General features: G+C 47.4%; 1 protein-coding gene across 1 annotated transcript; it reads left to right on the top strand.

The window, feature by feature from the left end:
- Nucleotides 1-4775: 4775 nt before the first annotated feature.
- On the top strand, nt 4776-5662 carry LOC136546216 (uncharacterized). The gene is made up of 2 exons (XM_066538179.1): nt 4776-4932; nt 5080-5662. Exons 1-2 carry the CDS (start codon nt 4863-4865, stop codon nt 5280-5282), a joined length of 273 nt encoding a protein of 90 aa, XP_066394276.1. The 5' UTR covers nt 4776-4862; the 3' UTR covers nt 5283-5662.
- Nucleotides 5663-13422: the final 7760 nt, after the last annotated feature.

Raw genomic sequence — 13422 nt, 5'->3', positions numbered from 1 at the left:
TTTGTGGTAGAACGGAGATGATCTTCCTCACTATATCCGCATCATCTAGCTTTAATAATCCGATTGAATGGAGCTCATTGATGATTAGATTCAATCGAGAATACATATCATGAACAAGCTCATCATCATTCATAGCAAAGGAATCATAATTTTGTTTGGCTAGACAATGTTTTTGCTCACGGACATTACTTGTGCCGTCATGGAGCTCTTGGAGTTTTAACCAAATTTCATGTGCCGTATTTAAGGTGAACACTTGGTTAAACACATCCATGCTAAATGATTCAAACAAGCAATTCTTAGCTCTAGCATTAAAATGCATTTCTTTTTCGTCACTCTTTGTGGGTTTTTCGGGATTCTTGATGGGTTTCATCCCGTCGCGAGTGACTCTCCATACACCTAAATCAACCGCCTCAAGGTGGCAAGCCATTCTAGCTTTATAGTATGGGAAGTTAGTGCCGTCAAATTGTGGAGGCCTAGCGGTATCCATCCCAAGCACTCTACAATAGCGTCGGCTCAACGACGGTTAAGCCAAGGGTCCAAATATGAGCCAACCTGGCTCTGATACCAATTGAAGGGACCGTTACGCCTAAAAGGGGGGTGAATTAGGCAACTTAAAAAACTTACTCTAAAATATGGTCTCTTTTTCTTACCCTAGCAAAACCTATGCAATAGATAAACTATATAGTTGTGCAACTATGGTTTTGCTAGTGTGTTGCTATCTCTACTGCAAACGTATTAAAGTAATCAATGTAAATGCGGAAGCTAAAGAGCAAGGTAGAGATATGCAAACTCCCGTCGATGACTCTGGTATTTTTACCGAGGTATCGAGAAGCGCGCAAGCTTCCTCCTAGTCCTCGTTGGAGCCCCTTGCAAGGAATCCCTTGCAAGGGCCAAGCTCCCGGTCAGGTAACTCCATGGATAGCCTCAGGCCTTCCCCACGCGCAAGTGGGTCTCCGATGTGCCTCTCAGCAAGCCTCTCCCGGATGCTCCCCACCGTCTTCACTATCAAGCTTCCGGCTGAAACGCCGCGGGCCTTGTTCCCTCCGGTACACGGTGGCAGCCACACCACAAACGCGGTTGGTGTGATCTCGCAAGACTTCAAGCCCCTCCGATGTACAACACTTGTGCTCGCAAGCACGGGATGGCAAGAGGTATGCAAACCTCACTAAACACTAGGCAAACACCTAGAGCAAGCACATAAGCGGTGGTCTAATCAACCTAAGCACTTCGCAAAGCACTTATGCTAATCACCTAATAAAACACTAAGCACTATGCATGTGGAGATCACTAAAATGGTGTATCAACACTCTTGGTATGTTTTCTCAGCTCCACACTCCTCAAATGGCCGGTTGGGGGTTGTATTTATAAGCCCCACTGAGAAAGTAGCTGTTGGGGTCAAATTCCCACAAATCTGCTACTGACCAGACGCTGAATCGTCCTGACCGGACGTGTCTGGTCGTCCCGACCGTTGTAGCCGCGAACTACCGATCGGACGCTGCCAGCGTCCGGTCGCCTGCCATCGGACACGTCCGGTCGTAGTTTCGCACGCCTGGAACCTCTCTGTACTCGATCGGACGCTGATGCCCTGCATCCGGTCGGTTGCCGCCAGCGTCTGGTCCTCGTGTCTGGTCGCCTGTCTGCCGAGCCATCAGTCCAGCGTCCGGTCCAGCGTCCGGTCGCCTTTGCGAGCTCGTTTCTTCGCGATCTTGCGTACGGCTTGGTTCCTATCTTCATGCTTGGACTTTGCTTGATATCTTGGGTCTTCACTTGTGCTTCTAAAGTCTTGCTTAAGGTGTTGATCATCGGATCATCATGTCGCCTTCGTCCAAGTCACGTCTTGCACCCTATTGGACTACAAAACAAACACTTGCAAATTCATTAGTCCAATTTGGTTGTGTTGGTCATCAAACACCAAAATCCAAAGTAAATGGGCCAAGGGTCCATTTTCCTTATAGTCTGCCGTGGGTATCTGGGGTCGTACCCCCCACACATATGCATTTAGATCTAGTGGAGAGCTAACACCCTTGAAAATGTTTGTGAAAATATGCTAACACACGTGCACAAGGTGGTACACTTGGTGGTTGGCACATTTGAGCAAAGGTGGTGAAGTTTGGAGAAGTGAAGGTGGAGTTGCACAGGGACCGGATGCTAGACCAGACTTAGCCCTGAGTCCGGTTAGTGTTGCGCAGAGGAGGAGCGCCTTCGGTCTTTGATTAGATGCTGGAAGGAGAGAACGATCGGACGCATAGAGGGTGAGTCTGATTGGCGCTGATGTATGCTGACGCAGGCGGTGTTGCAAGGGCAGAGAGGACCGAACCCTCGGTTGCATCTGGTCGTGCAAGAGCGAACACGTCCAATCATAGAAATGCGACTCTAGATGCTCTCTAGAAGTGATTGGACTCCACATTCATGGAGCGTTCGGTCGTTCCATCGGCGCGTTAGGTCACGGTGTGAAGGCAGCGTAGGGGCGTGTGATAGGACGTGGTGGCGCAGCTTTAGGTCGATGTTGGCACGTCCGGTCATCACTTAAGTAGTGGCATGGAGCGAGTTGACTGTTGAGATTGTGTGGTCGAGATTCAAAGCAGGGGACACGTGGCACTCATCGGGCGACCAGACACTGGAGGCGTGCGTCCGATCACTCTTGATTGGCGCATCCGATCGGCCCGCAGTGAGCAGCCCGTGGTGCCCAACGGCTCTATTTTATGGGGGCTTCTATTTAAGCCCCATGACCAGCTCTAGCTCACTCTCTTGGCCATTTGCATTGACATAACAACCTTGTGAGCTTAGCCAAAGCCCTCCCACTCGTCTCCATCATTGATTCATCATCTTTGTGAGATTGGAAGTGAATCCAAGTGCATTGCTTGAGTTATTACATCTAGAGGCACTTGGTGATTGTGTTTCGCTGTGGGTTTCATTTGTTTCTCTTGGTGGTTGCGACCACCTAGATGGCTTGGTGCAGCGAGGATCATCGAGCAGAGGAAGCTGATTGTCTCCGGCTCCGATCGTGGTGATTGTGACGGGTACTTGACCTTTCCCCGGCGGAGAGCCAAAAGATACTCTAGTGGATTGCTCATGGCTTGTGTGATCGTCATCTTGTGTTGGTTGTGCGGCACCCGGTTGTAGGTTAGGCGTGTGATGCCTATTAGCGCGTGAACCTCCAAGTGAGTATATCGCCACAATGGAGACTAGCTTGCCGGCAAGCAAGTGAACCTCGGTGAAAAATCTTGTGTCATCTTGTCCTGAGGATTTCTTGGTATTCATTGTGATTGATTGATTGATCATCGCTTGCCACGTCGGTATAATCTCACTACCTCACCCTTGTATTTACATTCCTAGTGTAGCTAAGCTTTTTAGTGTTATTAGTTTTGAGAGCTAGCTTTGTGTCGTGTCTAGTGGTTAGTGAGGCTCTTTAGTTAGTCTTTGAGAGCTCACTAACTTAGTGGTAGTGGCATAGCCTCTTGAGTGGATTAGAGATCATAGTGACTAGAATTATGGAAAGGAGGTTTGCATTTTAAGTAGGCTAGCACAACACCCGCCTCGCTTCATAATTGTCTAACCACCTTATTAAGTGTTGTTGTAGAAATTTTTATAGGCTATTCACCCTCCCCCCCTCTAGCCATTAGGACCTTTCACGAGCTTCATCGCCCCCGTACATGCACTTAGGGTTTCGTGGAGCAAAGGAGCACAAACTCCCTAACGGGAGGAGGCGTTGAGGAGCCCACACGGAGGATGGGGGAGAGGGAGGGGGCCGTTCCTGAGCCGGCGCACTACCCGCAAGGGCGCCGTCGCCTGGCACCCGCTTCAACATCGGGAGGGAAGGGGAGAGAGAGAGAGGAAGGGAAGGGAGAAACGTAGGTGAGAGGTAGGCGAGGGAGGACGGAGGAGGAAGAGGAGGAGGGCGGCCGCCGACGCACCCCGGCCGCGGCCGTCGCCGTGGTCGCCTCGGGATGGAGAGGGAGAGAGCGATGGGGAGAGAGAGAGGAGGGGAGAATCTAGAAGGAGAAGCAGGAGCCGCAGCATATATTTGGTTTTCTGGATTCGGACGAGAAGCGGAGGATAAGGGGGAGAAGCCAACTGGAAGCAAGAGAATCGGTCGTCGGCGAGAATCCGCTTCAAGGAATGTGGAGCGTCGAACTGAAGATCCGATGGCCAGGAACATTTGGAGCGACGTGGACAGGGTTTCTGGCCAAGGAGCTATCGCAATTTGTAGTTTGTAACTAGAATTGTGTAGCAGCTTGCTTGTGGTGTATTAGAGCTAGAGCTAGTAGTTTACATAGTTACCGTTTTAATTACTAACCACATTGCTATAGTGAATTTGTAAAGATTTTTATAGGCTATTCACCCCTCTAATCATCTAGATCTTATCACCGGCGTGAGCTCTACTCCAAATGCGCTCGAATTCTGAACTCAAACCTCCTCTGCCCAACAACAACTTATGGCTTACTTGGAACGCAGTGAAAAAATTTCTGTTTCTGTATTTTCTGAAAAAAATAAACTGATTTCTATATCATTCCTACAAAAAAAAATTGTGTGTTCTAAATAGACCCGGAATGTCCATACCCTTTTGGTGAGGCGGCCCCCTCCGTTCGGGCAACGGGCCGGCAAGGCGGCAAGGCAGAGGGACCAGAGGTGGGCAGGCGGCCCCCAGGGACCAGCCGCAGAGGTGGCTGTGTGGCATGTTGAATTAAGCGGGCGAAGGTGGCCCGGCTGGCGTACGCAACGCAACGCAACGCAAGCGACCCGGCAGTTTCGAATCCTCCGAAAGCCTCATTTAAAGCCCATGGCACCACTCTCCGTCCTCCTCGATCCTCCCCCGCCCTCTGTTTTCCGCCTTCCCCCGTCTCTCTCTGGCCCCAACCGCAATGGCCAAGCAGAGGAGGTTTCTCGGTCTCCTCCTGGTCACGGCCCTCCTCGCGCTCTCCTTTTCGCAAGGTAAGGTCGACGCGGCCGCCTGGCCCGCCAGGCTTGCGCTGCGTGCTCTCTACCAATTCCTCTCATATCGTCGTAGTCATGTCGTCGGTGCCTGTGGTCGATGGATGGGGGTGACGTTTTCGCTGTGTGGGTTGTGATGGAGCGCAGGGCTGGTGGTGGAAGCGCGGAAGGTGCAGGTTCTGCGAGCGCTGCGGCACAACAACGAGCGGCGCGCGGCGCCCCTCGGCGGCCGCCTGCTGCCGGAGGAGATGGCGTACACGACCATGGACTACGGGCCGCCCACGGCCAACACCAACACCCACGGCGGCATGATCCCGACGCCGGACCCCTCCTCGCCGCCGATGCACTGATCGGATCGATCAGTCAATCCACCGGCGGCTGTCTTGTTCTGCCTTCTGCGTATATACTACCGCCCGTACGTGTACGGTCGTTATTTGGGATTGGGACAGAAAAAAGAAGGGAAGGGGATCGGAAGAAGCTGTTCTTCTCCCTTGGCGCGAGTGTTGTATCCTTGTGGTGTGTGCTGTAGCTGTAGCTGTAGCTGTTGCTGTTGCTGTTGCTGTCCTTGGTTGATTGAAGTTGGAACTGTTAGTGGGTCCGGAGTATTATGTTTGGTGAGATGTCAGCGCACATCGTTTCATTAGTTCTGATCAGTAGACTGAACTCCTTGTTGAATCTTGTTTCTTTTGTACGGTGAATCGTACGTACGTCCGTTGAATTTTGTCAGAATTGGGATTTTGGCTACTGTAGCACTTTCGTTTTTATTTAGTAATTAGTATTTAATTATGGACTAATTAGGCTCAAAACGTTCGTCTCGCGATTTTCAACCAAACTGTGCAATTAGTTTTTTTTCGTCAACATTTAATGTTCCATACACGTATCGCAAGATTTAATATGATGGCTACTATAGTACTACTTTTTGAGAAAAGTTTTTAGAACTAAACATGGCCTGAATGTACTCATTAATGGAACAAAATTTGTCGCCGGTGATCTCAACTAGTACTGCAAGGCACCACTGCTGTGTTTGTCTGTCTCTGTGTGCATATGGATGCACGTGAAATAAAGCAGTTTGGTGCCTGAACTGAACGATGATCAGTTGGCATTAAGGTCCCATTTGGCAGGGCTTCGATGGCTCCGGCTTTCGCACCTGTTGGCCGCTCAGGGCCGATAGGTGTCAGGGGAGCCGGAGCCTCTTCGGCTTCGGCGGTTTCTGTGAGAGAGGAAAGGAGAAAGAAAAACGGCTCCGGTAAACAATACCGGATGTCGGCTGTTCAGGGGCCGACAGGTCAGAACCACCGGAGTCCGACCAAACGGGACCTAAGCTCAGGCGGTAGCTAGTGTCAATGCTGACTTGGGAAAGAAATCAGAATATATATCATGTCGGTGGACGTACTATAGTGGTTTTCTATGGGTGTCCGTGTGTGAAGACCGAAGAAACACACCAGCTAACACAGGAAAGAATCACTGGCAATTAGGCGAGTGTGTAGCATCCTTTTAGCTTCGATAAGCAAGGAAGTCTAATCATTCGTCTTCCTTGGAGCAAGCGAACGATCCATGATTGATTAGAGTTAGAGCCACCCTTGCAACATGCATAGCGCCTAACTCCGATCTCCGGGCAGATATAAAATGAGTGTCAACCAAAATACTCGTACATGTGGCGTGTGACCATAATGCATGCATCCCCAAGACTCGAAAAAGATGCGATTTCATGGGTTATACTACATGCTCTCACCGCCCCCGAAATAACAATTGTATTTTGAAAAGATTATAAACGCTACTCTTACATTATGCTGTTATTTGCTAAAGATTCAATATAATCTTAGCGAGACTTCAAATACAACTCTGTTGATATAAGTTTTATGCCCTAAATTTGTATGTAATTTCAATAATTATTGATCAAAATTTGTAAAAAAAAAGAATTCCTATAAAAAATAGGATTGCTATTCTGCCATGGAGATGGAGGGAGTATCTTGTATACAGGCCTATTATAACTGATGTCGACAAATTAAACAAGAATCCTTGGATCGAGCTTTGCTTTGTTCATCTTTTCCTTGCAAACAGGCCAGTGTAACGTACGAAACGGCACGCACCACATCGTTTGCTTCCCCAGTACACGACCGGAGAGTGCAGCACGTACCACTCGGGGTCAACTCCTCGGGTTCTATCATACACACCACCCTAGGAAGATGCATGATGAAGAAGTGGATCAGTCATCAGTGGCGATCCGCACCGTACGAGCCAAAAAGGGCGGCCTGCTCATCTCATCCTTTTCCACGTCGGGGCGTCGTCTGAACTGGTTGCATTGCATGCATGACAGATGTTGACTCCAGCTGAAATCCGTCAGCACGATATCGATCGGAAGGTGAGCGACGTGCCTGCTGTCAGGTTCCACCACCCGGCGATATAAACTGATCAACCCAACAACCCGGCTAGCTAGCTGATGCTCAGCTCCTAAAGTGATAACGAACACGGTACAGCGCACGTATATTCTCTTTCGATCGATGGGTTGGAACATGCATGCCAACCTCGTGATCGACGTACGGTTCACCTTTTACTTTGCTTTTGCTTCGCGTTTCGCTCCATCATATCATATATTCGTCCGCACATGCGTGTTGGGCACTCTTGATCATGCACTCGGCGATGATGCTGATGCGGCATGGGGAGGGGAGGAGGAAATATATGAAGGTCAGATCAAGGTCAATGCGAAGAGAAATCTGGCGGCAATCCATGCATATCCAACCTTATCTTTCTTGCGAAGCTCGCTTCCTTCCCTTCTCAGACACGCTGCTCACTCCATTTCTTTCAGTAAGACGTACTCGCAAATTGCACAGGGACATATACAAGCCGAGCATCAGCTTGCCTCAGTACAAGAGTTGACGCAACAGGTTGGGTGGATGCGCGAGATGGACCCCTGCATGAGGTGAGGTCCATCAGGGGGGGCGATGTGTGAAGTCAGTCACATGCATCCGAACAAAAGGTTGGCAAGCCTTGGACTTTGCGACGGCTGAGCTGGACGTGATCAGCTTGGATTTGGATGCGTCGTCGCCAAACAAAGAAACGGGAGGGTACCGAAGCACCCTCTCTTTGCCCACACGTTCGTCGCTTCCGTTTGCATACATGTTTGGTACATGTGCACAAACACATGATCGCCCGTTTGCATACATGTTTGGTACATGTGCACAAACACATGATCGCTTGGCGCAGATAGATGCTTGAGATGGCCCAAGACGACTAGAGCTCGTGGGGGGGTCATCTGGTCAAGCTGTGTGCACGGGCGACAGATTTTGACTCCTTCACCACTACTAGTATAACCTATAGTAGTCATTTTTTTGTGCAGCTGACTGAAAGAGACTCCATGAGAGACGTCCCGATGACCAACTAATCAGGTCCTATTTGATCCATGTGGTTAAAGATTAGAACGAAGGGGCTAAAGTTTAGCTTGTTTGTATTCATGGGTTAAAGATTAGTCATTACCTATCATGACCAATTTATCCCTAATTAATACTCATGCACATAACTAAAAGGGGTAAGTTGGACTAATATACATCTTTTGTCTCACGAGACTATTTTTAGCCCTCTTTCACCCCCACCTTGGAGGGGCTAATGGAAAAATGGGTGGGCCAAAGTTTAGCCCCCATTTTTTGCCCTCATGTTTGAATCTATGAGGACTAAAAGGGATAAGCTAAACTTTGGCCCCGTGGATTCCAATAGGGCCATAGTAGTGCGCGTCTTGTCACCACGTCTTTACTTGTTAACTAAATATATACTCATGCGTTGCACGGGGTAACGAATTTGTATCCACATGTACAACGATGCACGTGTCTTATGGTTTAAACGAACATATTAACAAATTTTTATCCATGTCTATGCACATGGCTTATGGTTTCGACTAACATATTAAGTAATATACAAATTTGATTACATAAAGCATATTTTATGATCTTTATTACCTATATCGTGTAGATTTGGTTTATAGAAACCTAATAAAATTGGTTTCGTTTTTAAATTATTATTTTTGTGTTTTATTATTTTACATTTTCAAAAATTAATAAAAATCTAATTAATACTTGTGCATTTGGACCCCAAACTATTTCTAAATTCTCTAGGTTTTCCTTCTTCTATATGGACGTGGTAGACTAATGTGCCACATTGTTACCTGCGGGCATCAAACGAATCACCACGCAATGGACTCGTATGTTACGTGTGACCAGGAGGTTCGTCCGCCCTTCCCATGGCACGTCGTTCCTTCATTCATGCTCTCGCAAGAGGGCGAGCAGGGTGTAGACGCATGGCCACATACGCACGAGGCGAGCATTTGTAGGTGCCCGCCACCGCCGGCATAGGCTGGAGCTAGGGTGCGCACGTGCGGGCGAAGCGGAGCACACGACGAGCACGTCACATAGCGTGGCGAGTGTCGCGGCTGCTGCCAGCACATATTGGCATCGCGTCGCCCGCGTCCATGGTGAGACGCGTGCTCCCGCATACGCCGGGACTACGCACGACAACAGTCGCAGTTTCCCGCCGCTGACGGCGCAGACTGGAGCTAGGACACGCGGTGGGGGCGTGATTTGTTTGCGGGGAGGTGGGGCTCGACACGGACCCACGTGGGCGGGCGGCACGGGAGCGGGCGGCGTTCACGTACCGGACTCGCCATTAAACTGGGGCGGAGCGAATAATACTTGGCCTCAGGATGAAGCGGACTCTCGGACTGGGACCCACGTGGGCGGGGTGATGCGGGAGCCACAGATTAAGCTGGGCGAAGCGAATTATCTTGGCGTCAGACGATGACATTAGGATTTTTTAGGTTGTTTTTTTCTGTATAAGAGCATCTCCAAGAGTACCTAATATTTTTTTTCTAAAAACATAGAGTTTTACGACTCCTAAAAAAGAATTGGAAGGAATAAAGAAGGTCATCTCCAAGAGTTTCTAATAATTCGCACCTAAAATAAAGAAGGCAATTTTACATCAGGAATTCTATACTATTTCTAAATTATCCTGCCCACTTTTATATATTCTTTCTCTCTTGTACATTTGCATTAAGAACCATTTCCTACTCTTTATTCTTTTCATGCCCTTCCACCTTTAGATTGGCCGACAAACACGGGCGGAGGGACACAGACCATTTTTTTTTGTTTTTTGGCCCTGTTTGAAAGTTTTTCACAAATCTGCCCCTGGAGGTATGCTTTCAAAATCTAGACCCTCAACTCGGCGCCGACGTAATTGGCGCCGAACTTACACATCTCGGCGCCAGAGCATTTGGCGCCAAGGTCTTGGGTCGATGTAGGCGTCAACGCAGATGTGGCGGTGACATGGTAGCCACCTCGGCGTCGGGGTCGCTGGCGATGAGCTTGGCACCAAGATCTATGGCATTGAGGTGGTGTTTTAAACCAGCGCCCAACCTTTCTGGCCGAGGCTTCTTCCTTTTCTTTCTCCTCCCTCTCGGGTTTTTGTTCTCCCCACTTCGTGCTACCTCATGAATCGGCATATTAGACCTTGAAAACTTTGATTTGATCCGTAGATCTTTGAGAGCAAGGTATCCTCGCTCCCCTCCTAATTTTTTCGCATCGATTCGGTATATATTAGTCGGATTTTTCAACCTAAGAATCGTCATTACTTAGGGTTTTATGCAATTTTTAATATTTGTATTATACAACCGTAGGATGTCAAGGCGTGGAAAAGCTAGCAAACCAAAGTAACCTCAACGCATGTCGTTATATTATGGGTTCATTATTGTGCATCAAATGGGAAACCCTAGGTTTAGGGTTTAATGTTAATTGATTTCGGTTCGTAGAACAAAATTGGTTAAATTGTAGTTATGGCCGAATGACCAGAAATGCCTTTGACCCATTGCCTCTACCTAGTGGTGTTCTAGTGCCCATGTGCTTTTGCGGCGATCCTTGCAAGGTAGCCAAGTCCTATGAAGAGGACACGTATAGGCAGAGGTATTGGATGTGTTCCAATTTTACATTTGTGCCTACACTTCGTTAGCACCGTATTAACAGGATGGTGAGGAATTGATGTTGTGTAATAATTATTTTATGTCATATGAAATCTTGCATGATTTTTTTGTTTTATAACAATTGCATTTGTTGCAGACCCCTCCACCGCTATGTGATTTTGAGTAGTGGATTGAAACTGAGATCAAGACTGAAGACAAGGAATGGATGCAGAAACTGTTGCGGTGGGAGGCAGAGGACAAGCAGATGATAGAGAAGAGACGCAGAGAGGAGGCTGCAGAAAAAGAGCACAAGGAAGAGGAAGAAAGGAGGCATGTTGCTATGTACAAGGAGGAGAGGGAGAAGAAACTTGAGCATGCGCGCCGAGCGAAAGCAGCGATGGAAGAGAATCCTGATGACCAGAGGAAGGGAAAGTGGCCTCGTTGTACTCAGTAGTCTCCATGACTTGCTAGTTCTATGGTTTATTTATGAACAATGTTGTCAACTCTTGGACTTTTCATTGTGTTGTCATGTAATGCACTTTAAGTATGGGCGTACTTAGGTCATGTACTACGTTATTTAGTTTATCGGCATGTACTTCTAGTATTATTGTGTTGTTTAATGTGTCATAGTATTTGACTTTTCATTATTGTTTTCATTATCTGTGGTCAAAATATTCAGTTTAATGTACTTTAGGCAGAAAATTTTAGCATAATTTCCCCTATTTCGTGATGCAATCCACACACAAATATGACATAAATATTTAACCTCAATACAACATATTCAAACATACAAATATATGCCACATTCATCTTAAACCGCATACATGAGCATATTAATAGTCTACGCAGTCCATAATTATAGTCCATAGTAGTTCATACAATCCATAATAATAGTCCATACAGTCCACAATAGTTGATAATGAAAGTCCACAAAGGCCATAATAGTACATAATAACATCTACCATAAACTCTACCACAAACCCTCACTGCCTTCTAGTCCTACTGTTACCCTTGTGACCAAGAGCGTCGATGCCTGGAGTGAAAGGGTCAGGTGGACGACGTCGCCTAGTGCCTGCAGGCTGTGTAGGCTGAGTCGAGGGAGCGTCCTGTAGCTGAGACGGTCCAAGCTCCACATTCCTCTGGTCCACCTCCTCGTCGTCCTCATCCTCGTCCTCGTACGCAATGCCTATGGACCCTGTAGGTGCTTGGATAGACGAACCTAAGCCTCCTCTGCCTATGGAAGGAACATGCAGGTCTTGTGTCGTGGTTGTCCTGCAACCACAACGAGCAGCCACACGGCGTAGCTAACATGACAGTCTCTATTGTACAAAATCATGTTAACTGAAAGAATTTAATGTATTAATAATATACTTGAAAGAATTTTTAGAATCTTACGTCTAGGAAGCTACGCGTGTCGTTGTCCCTGACTCTCGAACAAAAGCGAGTAATGTCTTCAACCGAGCATTCGAGGGTGTTGTCCTACAACAAAGTTCTTAGTAAGATTGAATTGGTATGCAACTCAACATAGAAAAATAAGGCAATTGACTTACCACTCTATCTAAGATTGGTCTTGCCTCCACCTGCCTTCCTACACGAGTAGTTTGGTCGTGCGTCGTGTCTTCGTCGTTAGAGGACTCAATGTCAGCATAGTCATCTTCTATCCATTGTATCCTTAGCCTGCAACATGTCGCACCTTGGTAGCGCCTATACTCATGGTTCGTGTGTGGCTTGTCATTATCGTCCACATTGGCATCCAACAGCTCCCACTATTCAATGTAGTAGTGGTGGTGCTTCTCCTAGACAAAAATCTTCCTGTTCTTCTAATGATCCAACCTGCACGTCACGTACGCCATTGTTAGTGAAGTTTTTATACAAAGTAATACAAACTTGTGCAGAAAATTTCGACAGAGTTTCCTTTGTTTTTTTATGCAAACCAAACAAAAATATGATACGAATATATGCGTTCCATACACGCACATTCATCTCAATCCATATACATGTGACCATAATAAAAGTGCACATACATCATCATTACTTCATCTTATATAGGAACTAATGCAAATGGATTATAATGGGACAGTGCCTAAAGGCCTCGACACACTGAGGGAAGCACTAAAAAGCACGGAAGAATATCTGCCTCCTATCCGTCCATGCATTTGGTTTTAGGATGTACTCATAATGCATGCCTGGATTCACCGCTTTGATTACATTGAAAAGTACTAGCAGTTGCTCATACCTATCCTCCCAGTCCCCATATATCATCTTCCACGCTTGCTACTTAGCCCTCCAAGATTTATCATAAGTTATCACATATCCTCTATAAAACGCCTCAACGGTCCTGATAATTGTCCTAACCTTCATATTGGGCTCTCCCTGCAATATTCCCATCAACTGCTTGGCAATGAGGGTAGATGTCAAATGTCGATGCTTCAGTGTGAGCACATGGTCAGCACAATTGTGTGGCCCGACAACTTTTGTGATCTTCCACTTTCCGGTGACCTTATGCTTCCTTGCACAAACCCTCCATGGACAGCGTTCCTTGTCGCACACAA

Source organism: Miscanthus floridulus, chromosome 3, assembly GCF_019320115.1.
Source record: "Miscanthus floridulus cultivar M001 chromosome 3, ASM1932011v1, whole genome shotgun sequence".
Lineage (NCBI taxonomy): Eukaryota > Viridiplantae > Streptophyta > Magnoliopsida > Poales > Poaceae > Miscanthus > Miscanthus floridulus.
This window is presented reverse-complemented; position numbering and strand designations above follow the sequence as displayed.